The 13,901-nt window shown below is 38.0% G+C and overlaps 1 protein-coding gene across 3 annotated transcripts in view; it reads right to left on the bottom strand.

The window, feature by feature from the left end:
- LOC132126094 (prickle-like protein 2) overlaps positions 1-13,901 on the bottom strand; it is a 76,351-nt gene that overhangs the window by 2,552 nt on the left and 59,898 nt on the right. For all 3 annotated transcript variants that reach the window (XM_059537130.1, XM_059537132.1, XM_059537131.1), the window contains 6 exons: positions 8,726-8,909; positions 4,478-4,591; positions 4,212-4,349; positions 3,041-3,244; positions 1,853-2,039; positions 4-864 (listed from right to left, as the gene is read on the bottom strand). In XM_059537130.1, the coding sequence (XP_059393113.1) occupies positions 4-864; positions 1,853-2,039; positions 3,041-3,244; positions 4,212-4,349; positions 4,478-4,591; positions 8,726-8,909 (1,688 nt within the window). The remainder of the gene's footprint in view (positions 1-3; positions 865-1,852; positions 2,040-3,040; positions 3,245-4,211; positions 4,350-4,477; positions 4,592-8,725; positions 8,910-13,901) is intronic.

The following is a 13,901-nucleotide window of genomic DNA, read 5'->3' as shown; positions in this document are numbered from 1 at the left end:
TACCTGTAGCATTAGATAAAGCCAGTGACTCCATAGATCCATGTGGTGTCTGCTCTAGTGGTGTGAGATGTTCACTGAAGCCAAGTGTACTAATGGGGTTCCTGCTCCGGCCCATCTGTGGCACAACATCCTTCTCCTTCTCCCTCTGGAATACATGGAGGCTGACTGAGCGCTTATCCATAAAACTGTTGTGTGGAACCTCTTGAAAGCTCGCCTGAGTTCGCAGTGCAGGTGGGTAATAGTCCTCAGGTCCGGGTTGGAACCAGTTTTCATTCAAAGACTGTCCTTTCAGAGCAGATACTGGGGGTCTCTTGGAGGCCACAGGCTCCTTTGGCCTTGAATCTGCGGGGTGTCCAGGGGACAGATTTGAAGAATAGGAAGTCCGGATGTTGCACTGACTGAGCAAATGAAGAGGGTTTGAAGAGAGTTCATTACGGCTCTCGAACCCATACATCTCAGCTGGCGTTTTCCAGGATGGAGATTCTCTGTTCAGGCTTGGAGTTTGACTGGATAGGCTAAGCAAATCCATTTGCAGGGACAGCGGGTCAACGTCAGCAGAGTAACGCCCAGCTGAACCTTTTCCTGCCTGGTTCCCATCTCCTCCTCGACCATCATTATTGCTCTTGTTGGATTTGGAGCTGCTGCGCCGGGCCTCACGTGAACGGGCACTCTGAAATGCAGAATCTGAGGAATCAGAGCCGTTTTGGTCATCGCCAATGCTACATGCCCGAGAGCAGAAGATCTGACCCTGCTTGGGTAGAAAGGGACGACCAAGCAAGGACTTCTTACAGCGAGCACAGCTAAAACAGGCTTCGGTGGCATGCCAGTGCTGGCCATCATATGTCATCTGACCCTGGTCAATACCTGCACGATCAGAAGATATGAATTACACACAGATCACATGCACCTATACCAAAAATCACAAATATGAAGACTGCTCATAAACTATGGGTCAGTGACACACACACACACACAAAAGGAAAAACCATCTAGATTAAAACACGCCAGGTAAAATATCATATAGTTTGATCTTAATACACATACACATCATAAAGATCTAAAAAGATTTCAAATATTGATAAGCAGTGAAGCAGTCTCTAAAACCTTTGTAGTGATGGGGAAAATAAATGCAGACGATCACATATTACGTATTTTAAACTTAATATACATAATATAAGTGTATTCATTATATATGAACTTAAACTATATATATATATATATATATATATATATAAATTAGCTTTGTGTCAAGGATTCTTGTAGTCCTTTAGATAAAAAAAAAAGATTAAGAGCAATTACCAACACTGTGTAAAAATTTGAATGCATAATGTAGTTACATAAGCTTAAAAATGTGTGGATTTTGAATGACAGCTACTTTATGTAAACAAACACAGAACAAAGATGTCTTTGAAAGACTGCGTCCTCGTGAGGTGTAGACGTGTTTGGAGAAAACTGATTATATGGTGTGCCACATATTGCAGAAATGCATTCGATTTTAATCACAGCTCTCTTTAAGCAGCCACACTTTAATGGACAACATCTGTTTTGAAAACCGGCACTGTTGCTTCCTGTTTATAATCAGTTTCACAAAATTACTTTCTGTGGTTCTATGTGGAAAGTAATTCCAGACAATTTCTGCGAAATAAGCTGCCAAAAAGCTAAATGTGAAGGCCAGACTAAACCATCAACTCGCAATGCTGCTCTTCTTGTTTAATATCTTAATGACAAAGAAGAAAAGCAGGTCAGTCGTCTCTTGGCAATTGCTACAGGGCAATTTCTGCAAGAGCAAAGTGGACCGGCCTAGTGTGGACATGAGAGGATTCCAGGTTGGCACTGATAGATGGGCTCTTACCGATGTGTTCCCCACAGGAGTCACAGTACTCAGCGTACAGGGACTCAAAGCAGGTGCAGCAGTATGGCCGGCCCTCTTTCATGATGTAACGCTGGCCGCCCAGAACAGTCTCGCACTCGAAACAACAAAAGTGCTTCATGTGCCAGTGCCTGCCCTCTGCCTCTGTGCACTCATCTGAAAAAATGATCTAAGAGACAGATAAGAGATAAGAGTGAGACCATTTTTCTGCAGCGGAAGTGACAGGACTAAAGCTAAAGGCTCCGCTGAGGCAACAGACTGAGCTGCAGCACAGCAGTAACTCTATTATCACTATAGAGATGAAGTTCTGTAACCATGGTAATCATCCAATGCATTCAGCTGTCTTTACACAAAATGAGAACTAGAGAAACAGGGCTCATTGTGTGCAATCGTTAACTACACAATGAGAAACTACTCAATTTGTAACATTTTACGGCAAATTAAGCAACTCACTTTTCTACAGCACTTTAAGGGTGCGATCACTATTATCTCAATAGGAATCCACGCGATTGGAAATTTTGAATGAGAGACAGCAGAACAAAAAAAAATAAAAAATCTCACATGGATTTCACAGTGGATTCAAGTTTGTTCAACTTTTCAGACCAACTTTCCCTGTGTTTACCAATGTGAAGTTTTGGCCACACCTTAAGATGATTAAGGGAATAATTCACCAAACAAAAAAATTTGTTCTGAAAATGTGCTTACCCACAGGTCATCACAGGTGATTTTGTTTCTTTATTGGAACAGATTTGGAGAAATGTAGCATTACATGACTTGCTCACCAAAGGATCCTCTGCAGTGAATGGGTGCTGTCAGAATGAGAGCCCAAACAGCTGATAAAAACATCAGAATGATCTATCAGTAATCCACACCACCCCTGTCCATCAGTGAATGTCTTGGCAAGTGAAAAGCTGCATGTTTGTTAGAAATAAGTCCATCATTGAAGTGTTTTAACTTCAAATCATTGCTTGTGGATTATGATGATGCCTTCATCAGCTGTTTTAACCCTCAGTCTGACAGCACCCATTCACTGCAGATTTGCACTTTCTCTAAATCTGTTCCAATGAGGAAACGTCATCTTGGATGGCGTGCGATGGCCTAATGGTTAATTAGCACAAACTAATGTAAAAGACGTTCATGTCCTGAAATGGCAACGACAGTGTGTCTAACCTCATCGCAGGCTGAACAGCGGGGTTTTAGTCTCTCAGCATGGTGGCGGCCGCAGAAGATCTTCCCATCCTGGTAGAAGTAGATAAGATCCACCAGTAGCTCGTCGCACATGCTGCACACAAAGCATTGTGGGTGCCAGCACACCCCATGGCCTGCCCGTGATGCAAACACGGCAATGTCACCTCCGTTTATCTGCCCCCCACACTGAAAACGAGAGAAACGGATGGACAGGGTTAAAAGGTAGGAAGGAAAGTCAAAAAGAAAATCTTGTTGACATTTACAGGTCATTTAGCAGCAGGGGAAATCAATAATAATAATGTTAGATTCATATTTTTTGCTTACAGACTGGCTATTTGTCTACCAACTGATTAGATAAACTAAAATAAAAGTAAATGTTTTGATAGAAAAGCTATATATATATATAACACTTTAAAACCACACCTAAAAATTGTGAATTTAATGCATTCTTGCTGATTGAAAGTATTAATTTCTTCCAAAAAAATATCTTCAAAACTTTTAGTGTATTTTTGCATGTTCAGTGAAAAAAGCATAGAGAAAAATTTTAACAAATGGCCACCATGTTTCTTTTGGCATTGTTTCTAAAAAAAAAGAGAAGAGAACAGCTGATATTAGCTGGTTTCTTTCTTTAAAGCGCTCCTTCAGCATTTTCCAATATAGCGCTATGGGAAAAGTCAGAAATGTTTAATGGGATATACAGATGCGTGCAACTACCCACAAAAAACACACGCTTTCGTGTCAGTTACCTTCGAGACCACTATTTATCGGAAAGACTGCATCTTTTCAACGGAGCTGAGGGCAAAATGGTGGCTTTATATCTTTAAGAGTGTCACCGCAGAGGATAAATTTAAAACAAGCGGAAAAAAGCCAAACTGTGTCAGTGTGACATCTGTTCCTAAGAAGTAACAGAAGGAGAGAGAAGCAAGGCAGGTGGTCACATACATGCATATCCAGCTTAGATTAAGCTCTAATTCACTTACTGGCACTTACACGACATCCCAGGTGGGCTAACACACACAAAACCAGAGAAGGCCTTAAAGCTGACAATGAAAATAAGTGGGTAACAACAAAACTACCCGTTTCAATAAACCACTGAAGCTGATCTCTTCCTCCTACCCAAACCAGGATTCATTCTGATATCACGCTTGCACACCTGTTCACAGATCGCTCCAGTCATGGTGACCGGGAAAGGCCTAACGTTACCGCGGCCCAGGTTCTCTCTTTTCCTCTGGTTGCTGAAGAGCTTCAGCTCTCGTTTTTCCTCATCATCCAGACTGTTACAGTATCGCACCTGCACAACAAGACCTCAGGTCAGCGGTGTCACATAAACATGGCCACACGTCGCAAATGATGGCATGTATAAACACACAAGCATTCTGATTGGTGACCTTTTCATGTAAGACCCCAAGCTGATCTTACCTCATTGTCATGTGGGGGGAGCTGATGAAGAAGCTGCTTGATGCGATGCTTCTCCCCAGGACTGTTCACGTATGGTACTTTATCCTCCGGCAAAGAGCTGTAGTACTGATGTACCTGGAATGACATTGGAAAACAACAGCAGCTTTGAATTACTTTGAGTGATGCAGGCACAAAAAAAAAATAATAGCTATCATTTAAATAAATAAAATTATTGCTTAAAAATTTTATTTAAACAATTATTTTTACTTAAACAGTTGGATTTTGGCACTTGAGGGACTATTAATTATTTTAAACATGATTTACGCTAAGAAATGAATAATAATAATAATAATACTGAAATAAATACAATTTAAAACAAATAATAAAGCAACAGCAAGTTTCAGAGCTCACACACTTGGGTGACACGGTCACAAACACAGGGGTGGAATTTCTACATCCCTGTTGTTGTTAACCCCTTCCCCCCATTTTGCCCAACGTCCTTGCCTTTCACACACAGCTATAACAGTCAGAGTGATTTATGGATTAATGCATGAGTTAATGGAATCGGCTCATTCTATCCCCCTGATGTGCTTATATGGAGGACGCTTTATCTCAAGATAATAAGAATGTAAGACCAGAGCTCATCCCAACTTAATTAGCCATATGATGTTTACAGTTTTTTTTGGATGAAAATGATCACAGTTGTCTATTTAACATAATGAAATTGAAGTGTAAATACATCACACATTGCATTTTATAATTGGCCAAATTATGAGAACACAAGTCTGCATTACACAATAATATAATTGCCTATTGATTCATGGCTGGATTATTGTTTTGGTAAGCAAAAAGGCCAGGGAGGAATCCAGACTTAGGAGCAATAATAACGTCCTGCAGCCTCAGACCACATATCCAAACCTATTACACAGATTTGATGGCCTAATGGCTTAATCTGATATACAGCAGGGGCCATCTGCCTCTGTCACACATACCATATAAACTGCCAGGTATAAGAAACAGTGCTGAAGAGCCACTGGGAACTGTAATGAAAAAGCATGCAAGCAGCATTTTTTTCCTATGACCGAACATAGCAGCAACAACTATGTTATTAAAACTTAATACCATTACATTTTTTTTAAATGAAATAATAAAACCGATATTTTAAGAAAAACTTCAAGAACAGAAAAACTAAAATACATAAAAATAAAAATGTGAAACAAAGACTAATTAAAAATGACAACACACTTTAGAAAATGACAAAAACTGCAATCTTTGCATCTGAAATTACAGACATTAAAGCCAATTACCAGAGCTACAAATAACATGTGACTAAATAAGAAAAAAAAAAGCATCATAAATCTGATGGGACATAAATTGCACTTCCATTTGGTGTGGCTAGGGGTGCAAATATTAAACCTTCGCCTTCAAAGAACAACATAAATGTGGTATTATTACTCTGCAATGCCTGTGATTTTACAGAGCAGTGCAAACGTCTGATATGTAAAGACAGGAATGAAATATTGTTCATCTCAGAGTCCCATCAAAATGTGTTTTTACAGGGAGCAGGAAACATTTGGGATACATTCTGAAACAAAATCATCAGCTTCTTCAGTGAGGCGTGGGATTTGTTTTCAGAGCTCCGTCCATGTCCGGTGTTTAATGCCTCCCTGTAATAAAGAGCTGTCTCTTTAAAAGAGGTGATGCTCTTTTGTTGCTTGTGTTGGCCGGTATGGTGTCAGCAAGGGGTTTCTGAAGGACCTGTGCAGAGGTTCTTTTGGGATAGCTGAAAATTTCACGAATCGCCAACTGTGGTCTGGTCTTGGTAAGTTACGGTGCAGACATCCAACAATAACATGCTCCCCGGGCCAGCAAAAGAACTGTTGTGACGCAGTGATCAGAAGGACATGGATCCACAGCCCAAAGCACTCACACAGAGGAACAGCTTGTGGAAATAACTATAATCAGCAGGAAGGGATCTGGCAACCCGCCCTGGTGTCAAGGGACCTGGCAACTGCATTTTGCGTCAGACAGCGAGAGGGTGAACGAAATGCAAATGCTCTTGATTTGAGGGCAAACTAACCAGAACCCAAACATCTGTTTTACACTGAATAAATAAAGGCAATGCCTTAGAGAAAGAAGGCATAGCATACGCTGGATGACACAGTAAATCTGCACCAAAATTTGTTGATGAAAAAAAAAGTTATTTTAACAATAATCAAATTTTAATTAAATTGGCTACACATTTACTAGTGCTAACATCTAGAGCTGATTCTGATTCACCAATTCTTGATTCGATTCCAGTTATTTCAATTATAATATACATTTTGCTTACGTATGAGATAATTTCTCTTTCTTATATTGGGCATTATAAAGAACCATCTCATTAGAATAATTTGTATCAGTAACTGAACAACACTGGTTATGCTGTATATTTTTGAATCATTTGTTTGTAAATTGGCTACACTGATCACATAGTACATCACTGAATTACTGTAAAGAACCAGTTCATAAGAGTCATTCAATCTGTAAATTGAGACTCACTAAGTTGAACATTACTTACCAAAAAGAACTCACTTATAAGAGTCATTTGTTCAGGAATCAGCTTACAGTGGTTACAGGACATGCTTGATTTGTATGCTGGAATATACAGCAGATATAACAGTACATTTAGGAAAACAGGGAAAAAAAATCTGTAGCAAGTACAGCTGATGGGCCAATACATTTCTTAGCAGCTAATTGGATTATACGACTAATTCCAGTCATATGAGCATTTGAGAACACATGTAAGTGTCAGAGAGATTTTGGAAACATGGTTGGTGTCTTCACTGCAAAAGCCAAATTGTAAAATATCTGTTGGATAATGATTATTGCGCAGATGTTCACACTTTCAAATGAATCTGGTACAAAAAATGTTTTTTCTCTTGCAGCCAACATAATTAGTCTCTAGAAACTAACAGAAAAACATGCGTTCGGATACCAAATGTTCTGAAACGCATAGCAGAGCTGCCATCTTATCTTATTATGGATGTGGATGGCCTAAATTTCCACTCTCTGTCTAAGCAAAGCTAATTTGTCATGGCCTGAGGTAATCACTGTCTCTGGGTGAAACTGCAGACACCAGCTTTCAAAGCACAGAGAAAGGCATAATTAATAGCTTGCTAATAACATGCATGGACACCGAGTTCTTGTATCCCAGCAACTTCCTCATATCCATCTGCCTGAATGGTGAAAAACTGACTTAAACCAGAGCCTCTGCTAACCGAGGGCACTTGGAATATAGCCTAGAGAACCATTTATCAGTAAAACACAGAATAACTAGGAGATTCTACTACACATACACTGACTACCATCATTTTTATCAAGTATTTACAATAAACAAGAGATAATAAAAAAAATGTCTGCCACCAGTCTTTCCTAGATAAGATTATTCAGACAGGCAAATGTGAATAAATAAACTAGAACTGATCAGATGCATATCGTGTGGCCTCCAAAGACCCAATATAGTCTACAGCCGTTGCAGATGGTGGAGGTGCTTTATTGCTTATTGACCCGCTTTGCTGTCGCATTAAAGACTTTTTTTCCAGTTCATCAAGAAAATGAATCTCGCATCTATAAATGATTTCACTGGACCACAAAGAGTTCTACACACACGATGCCTAATAAACCCCATACACCAACCTTCTGAAGCCGAGAATTACTATAGTAGCAAAATGAGAAATGAGAAAAAGAGAGATCATAAAGAGACATTCATTCCAATTCTGAACATTTAAAACCTTGTGAAATTTAATGCAGAATGCCTCAATGCTTCAAACATTCCAATGAAAATAAAGACTACATTGTTAACATACTCCATTCCATTTACTGACCCAGTAAGATGTTTAAGTAGTTTTTTAAAGTCTTTTATCCTCACTGAGGCTGTATTTATTTGATTGAAAATACAGTTAAAACAGTAATACCATGAAATATGATTACAATTTAAAATAACTATTATAACATATTTAATTTATGGCAAAGCTGATTTTTCACCAGCCATTACTCCAGTCTTCAGTGTCACATGATCCTTTAGAAATCATTCTAATATGCCGATCACTGACATTTCTTTTTTCATCAGTGTTAAAAACATTTATGTTGCTTAATATTTTAGTGGAAACCATGATACATTTTTATTTATTTATTTAGAAAAGTAGAAAGTTTAAAAGCATTTTAAGGTTTTTTTTTACACTGTATTTGCTGTCACTTCTGATCAACAGGGCGGAAAAATGTGTTTACCTGTTCAGGTTTGAGTCCGGGCGGCACCCAGGCATACTCCTCCAGAGCACAGCCTGAGTCATCATCGGATGTAGAGTTCCTCTGGAAGTCGTACATCAGCTTGGTCACGGTCTTCTCCATCTCTAGAGGCATGGCGGTCACAACATGCTCCTCACGAGGGCACTTACAGTGGAGACAGATTTTCCTAAAATAGCAAAGAAAACAAACAAAAAAATTTTTTATTGGTACACTCTGCCATTTGTTTATTTTCAAAGAAAATTTCTGTTAACAGTCATTAGTTTGGTTAGACATTAGACCATTGAACGGACAGTTTACTCCATTTACTTTTCACATTTCACATCAACATATCTTATAAAAAGAAGCTCTTCATGAGCTTCATCTTTATGTCATCATCTTTATGGTAAAATAACTATTAAATTAATTTTAAATAAAGTAAAATTTTCATGTCAGACTTTTCAGAATAAAATCACATTAACAGCGATTTCTCTCAATAGGTGTGTTTCTATTACCCTTCAAATTGTGCCAATTGAAATTGCAAATTAAAAATATGCCTAATGGAAATGCGTAAATTTAGCAAAAACGACCAAATATCACAAAAAATGCGTGAGGTGGTTTTCAGGCAATGCGAAAAAGGAATAATTTGCAAAACTGCAGTGGAAATATTTTTTTTTCATATTAAGTCACATGGTGTACATAAAAAGTCATATGATCATTTCCTAACTATAACCTCCAAGAAACACTTCAAAGGGGCTTTCCCTGCCATTAATGCTTAGATTATTGCACACGTCTGCAGTATGTTACGGCTCTGAAAACGGCCACTGGAGCTGATTGCGGCCACTCTAGTTAACGCTCGTGTTACCAGTCACACCACAGCACATCCTAGAAGTACCTCTCCACGCTGCTTCTGTCAAGATACATGCATACGCCTCCTTCAATTAGATATAATGGCTAGTGTAGCCAAAATCCCATCACAATCTGTTGCCTTATCGCGAGTGGGATAAAAAAATAATCTTGTTCGTATAACATCAGATAATGGAAACGCCATCATTTCGCAATACTTTATCACCATTTCTAAAATATCGCCAAAGTTTAGCACAAATTTGAAATGGAAATGCACCTAATAAGATGCATTTTTAACACATTTAAACACTTATTTCTCAGCTCCCTCCCTCAAACAGTAAACTTGTTTAACACAACAGAATAAGCGATACATGAGTTGCATACAACAAACTGACTTTGTGCTAACATCTCAAGTTACAATTAAACCTCTCAAGAAACTCTCCCACACAGCTTTTCTCTTTTTATTCATTTGCTTTGTCAATCAACATATCCCCATTTGGTTAGAGCCAGTAGCAGCCCAAAGAGTCCAACAAAAACCCTCAACATGTCCAATGACTCATGTCATGATGAAACACACTCTACCAGTCAAACATGCAGCGTCTGGTTAGCGTCCAGACAAGCAGACACAGGCGTCAAGCTCTGCCAAAACCACACTTTCTGAGCTCGCCGGCCAGTTGGTCAGATTAACTAACCTCTTAGACCAAGGGAAGAGAAAACAAGCCGCCCACTTAGGGCCAATCCCATTAGCACCTCAGAGGCCTGGCAGGCTGTAAGGTGTCAAAGACAGACAGCGGACAGTAACACAATGATTGATTGACGTTTTCATGTCGGCCAGATGGTTAACTTAAAGACATCTTTAATCTATAGACTCATCTACGTCAAAGAACTCTAGTTGCTATGGAAGCAAGACAGAAAAAAGGAGTGTTGGTTCAGTTTAAGCCATCAGCAGATCTGTCATCATGCTTCTATTGTCCTAAGGATATGAAGAGTGAGTCATGGTATTTCTTCTACAACATTGCAACTGACATGTCTAAACCATCAAGTGCATTAACAAGCACTTAAATGTAAGATTTAATTTGGATTAAAACAATTATTTGTCTTCTCTAAATTTCACATAAACACTCACCAGTCCTGTTTTGGTTATCTGACTATCAGACCTAGATAATAGAACTGCAGCTTGGCTTTATATAACACACACATATATGGCTTTAGTATTGTGCATTTGCTTCAAAAGACAGATGATATATGATATATGACATATACCGTTTTAGGAACGCACGTATTGGTACAATTATTCAAATACTCATTGTGTCATACTTGGACTGTAGCTTAACTACACTAAAAGCCATTATGACTCAATTATAACTATAACACAATTACAGATTCCAAAACAGGGCTTCCAGGGGGCTACACAGATAAATTTTGATTATGCCTGGTTAAACCTGTACCCTTCAAATGTTTGGGTTCAGTACAATGCCCCCCAACACCAAGAAGTCTTTTCTGCTCCACAAGGCTGGAGTACATTTAAATACTCTGAATTCTTTCATAAATACAAATGTAAAAGAATAGGATTTATGCCTAATATAGATCTTTTGTAACATTATAAATGACTAAGTGCTAATTTATTTAAAAAAATAAAAATAAAACACTTTTGAATGGTAGTGTACTCTTTTTAAATGAAATTTATATCTTCCTAAAATTTCCAGCAATTATTTCATACTAGTTGAGTCTCTACAATATTAAAAATAACACCATACAAAGACTTGTTAAACATCCCATCTGGACTTAATTTACAAATAAATTCTGTTAGGTCTCTCAGGGAAAGTTTCTCCATTACTGCCTGCAAAAAAGTCAAAACTTACAGACAACAAACAACCTCAGGTGTCTCAATATAACGGCCACTTAAATAAGATTAAAGTCACGATGTAACAAAAGTAGCAGCAGACTCTTTCATATTATGATGTAGATCCCAGTGAAATGGACTAAATGCAGGGATTTGATTTCAATGCGAGCTTGCAGTCGATTTTACCCAATGGGCGGGTTTTATGCGATCAAAAAAAAAACTGGCACCCGAGAGAAGTCGACTGTTTCACCAGAAGATCTAGATATGAGAATGGATGAATTGCTTACAAGATCAAAAACTTGAATTTAGAAAAAATATTTTAATTTCATGCGGACTATAATAATAAAGCTGGCAAATAGCAAACCAGTAAAATAAAACTCAAAAGAAAAACATTCCTTCACGTCAATGAAGGGGTACTTATTAAAGGGGGTTATGAGGGTACACGAGACAAAAACGGGTTGGGAAACACTGCCCAGGAACACAATAGTTCACTTATAAATATTTAAGATGAAGGAAACAAAAACAACCTATAAATGGATAAAGTGCTTTAAAACCTACGTGAACCTCAAGTAGTTTAAAAGCATCTCTTTGAAACAAAATGAAAGACTCAGACTAGATAGGAGATTCTGTGGGAGGTAACAGTGAGAAGACTTATATATAGGCCATGCAGCTGGTCTCTCTGCAGTTCCAACACCCTTGAGCAAGGACAATTCATCTGCATTACTTGAGGGTGGCAACTTCACAACTCGCATTACATTTGAACAATCACAGGAACATGGAGGCCCTCACAAACAGTCCATCTGTGAATACCAAATACTGTTAAGATACTCATCCGCTCTCTCAAACAGTGCTTGGTCTGCAGAGCATAACAACTAAGGCTGCGTATTGATTCAAATGTCCCGATTCAATTCAATTTCGATTTGTAAGCTCTCGATTCGATTTTTGGTTCGATTCTTGATTTTTTTTATAGCATTCAGTGAATATAGTTTTAATACAAATGCTATTGATATTGCTATAAAATTAACAGTAAACATTAGTTTACAAATGGTGAATTAATAAAAAGAAATTAAGAGCCACAGGCCTGTTTTTTTTAAACCTAGGACTAATCTTTTTTTTTTGTATAGGGTCCTTAAAAAAAAAAAACCCAATAGGGCCCAATAAAATGTTCTTAATTTTTCTAGTAATCAGATGAAGGCCTAAAAATGTATCCTAATGAAATGAAAATAGAACCCTTTTATCTTTTTGGCAAACAAAGTGCTGCACAACATAGGTTTACTGTTAAAATGAAAAAGAAAGCAAATGTGATCATTCCTTTAAAAATAAAGATTTCTTAATATTTATTAGTAGTAGTAGTAGTAGAATTGTTGTTACATTGTAATATATTTCTGACAGTTTCTTCAACTTAAAAAAACTTTTATTTTGACGGGTTGCCACAAGGAACTTGCAGCTGCGGTGTATGTGATATGACGATAGTTTTCTCAAATTAAATGGTAAAATGCTAATGAAGTGACTCAGAGCAGCTGGAGATTATATTTGTGTGTTCATATCATCATATAGAGAGATGGCAGAAGCTTTAGTATGTGTGTAGTAAACTAAACAAGTGCCATCCGCCACTCATTCATTGCGGAAATTATGGCGCCTTTACTTGTAATGTCAAATGCTTCTACAGATAAGCACTGAATGAATGCCAGGCTTTCTGATGTAACATCGCAAAAGGTAAAAAATAGGGTGACATCTAGTGGAGAAGACTAATGATAAGATTCAGATTCATCAGACCTAATTTTAAATGTTTTCTGAAATATTTTTTTTTACTAGTCCTTATAACAACTAAAGGGCAGAAAGAAAAAAAAACAAGGAATCACTACAAAGCAATCCGGCACTCTTGGGAAGTGTAGTGTTTTACCAGAACATTTTATCTGCTCATAACTAATAATGCATGGATATCTAGAAAGAATGAACCCATTTAGCTACATTGAGATTTCTGGGATTACTATAAAAGAGTTCCATGGAGATGTTGGTCTGGTCCAGATAAATGAACTGGACAAAAATTAGATCACCGTAACTCCCTTCTCAACCACACAGAACGGATTGAGTGAAACTCCTTCCATGTTTTGACATGCATCGCACATGACTGCAAATTCCAGGCTCAATACCACTCCACGGTCCATTGATAATGCTTTTCCAATCATTTAAATGTGATTTGAGTTTAAAAAGGACACTGGGTTGCAATGCATGCTGATTTCATTACAAACGTCATGCTAAGACCAAGTCAGTGTGATTTGCTAGCTTGCACTGAGAACCTTTAGAAAGGATTTGTCCTACATAGCAAATATGGAAGACTGGGAATGTAATCTAGGGATGACACGGAACGTTGTTATGCCCCTGAGGCATCTAGGCGGAACAGGGTAAATGTGATTTATGATCTGATTGGACAATTGCTTATTGTGGGTTAATCATTGCATTTTTAAATTATTCAGACAACAACAGATGTGG

The sequence above is a fragment of the Carassius carassius genome, chromosome 44 (assembly GCF_963082965.1).
Source record: "Carassius carassius chromosome 44, fCarCar2.1, whole genome shotgun sequence".
NCBI lineage: Eukaryota > Metazoa > Chordata > Actinopteri > Cypriniformes > Cyprinidae > Carassius > Carassius carassius.
This window is presented reverse-complemented; position numbering and strand designations above follow the sequence as displayed.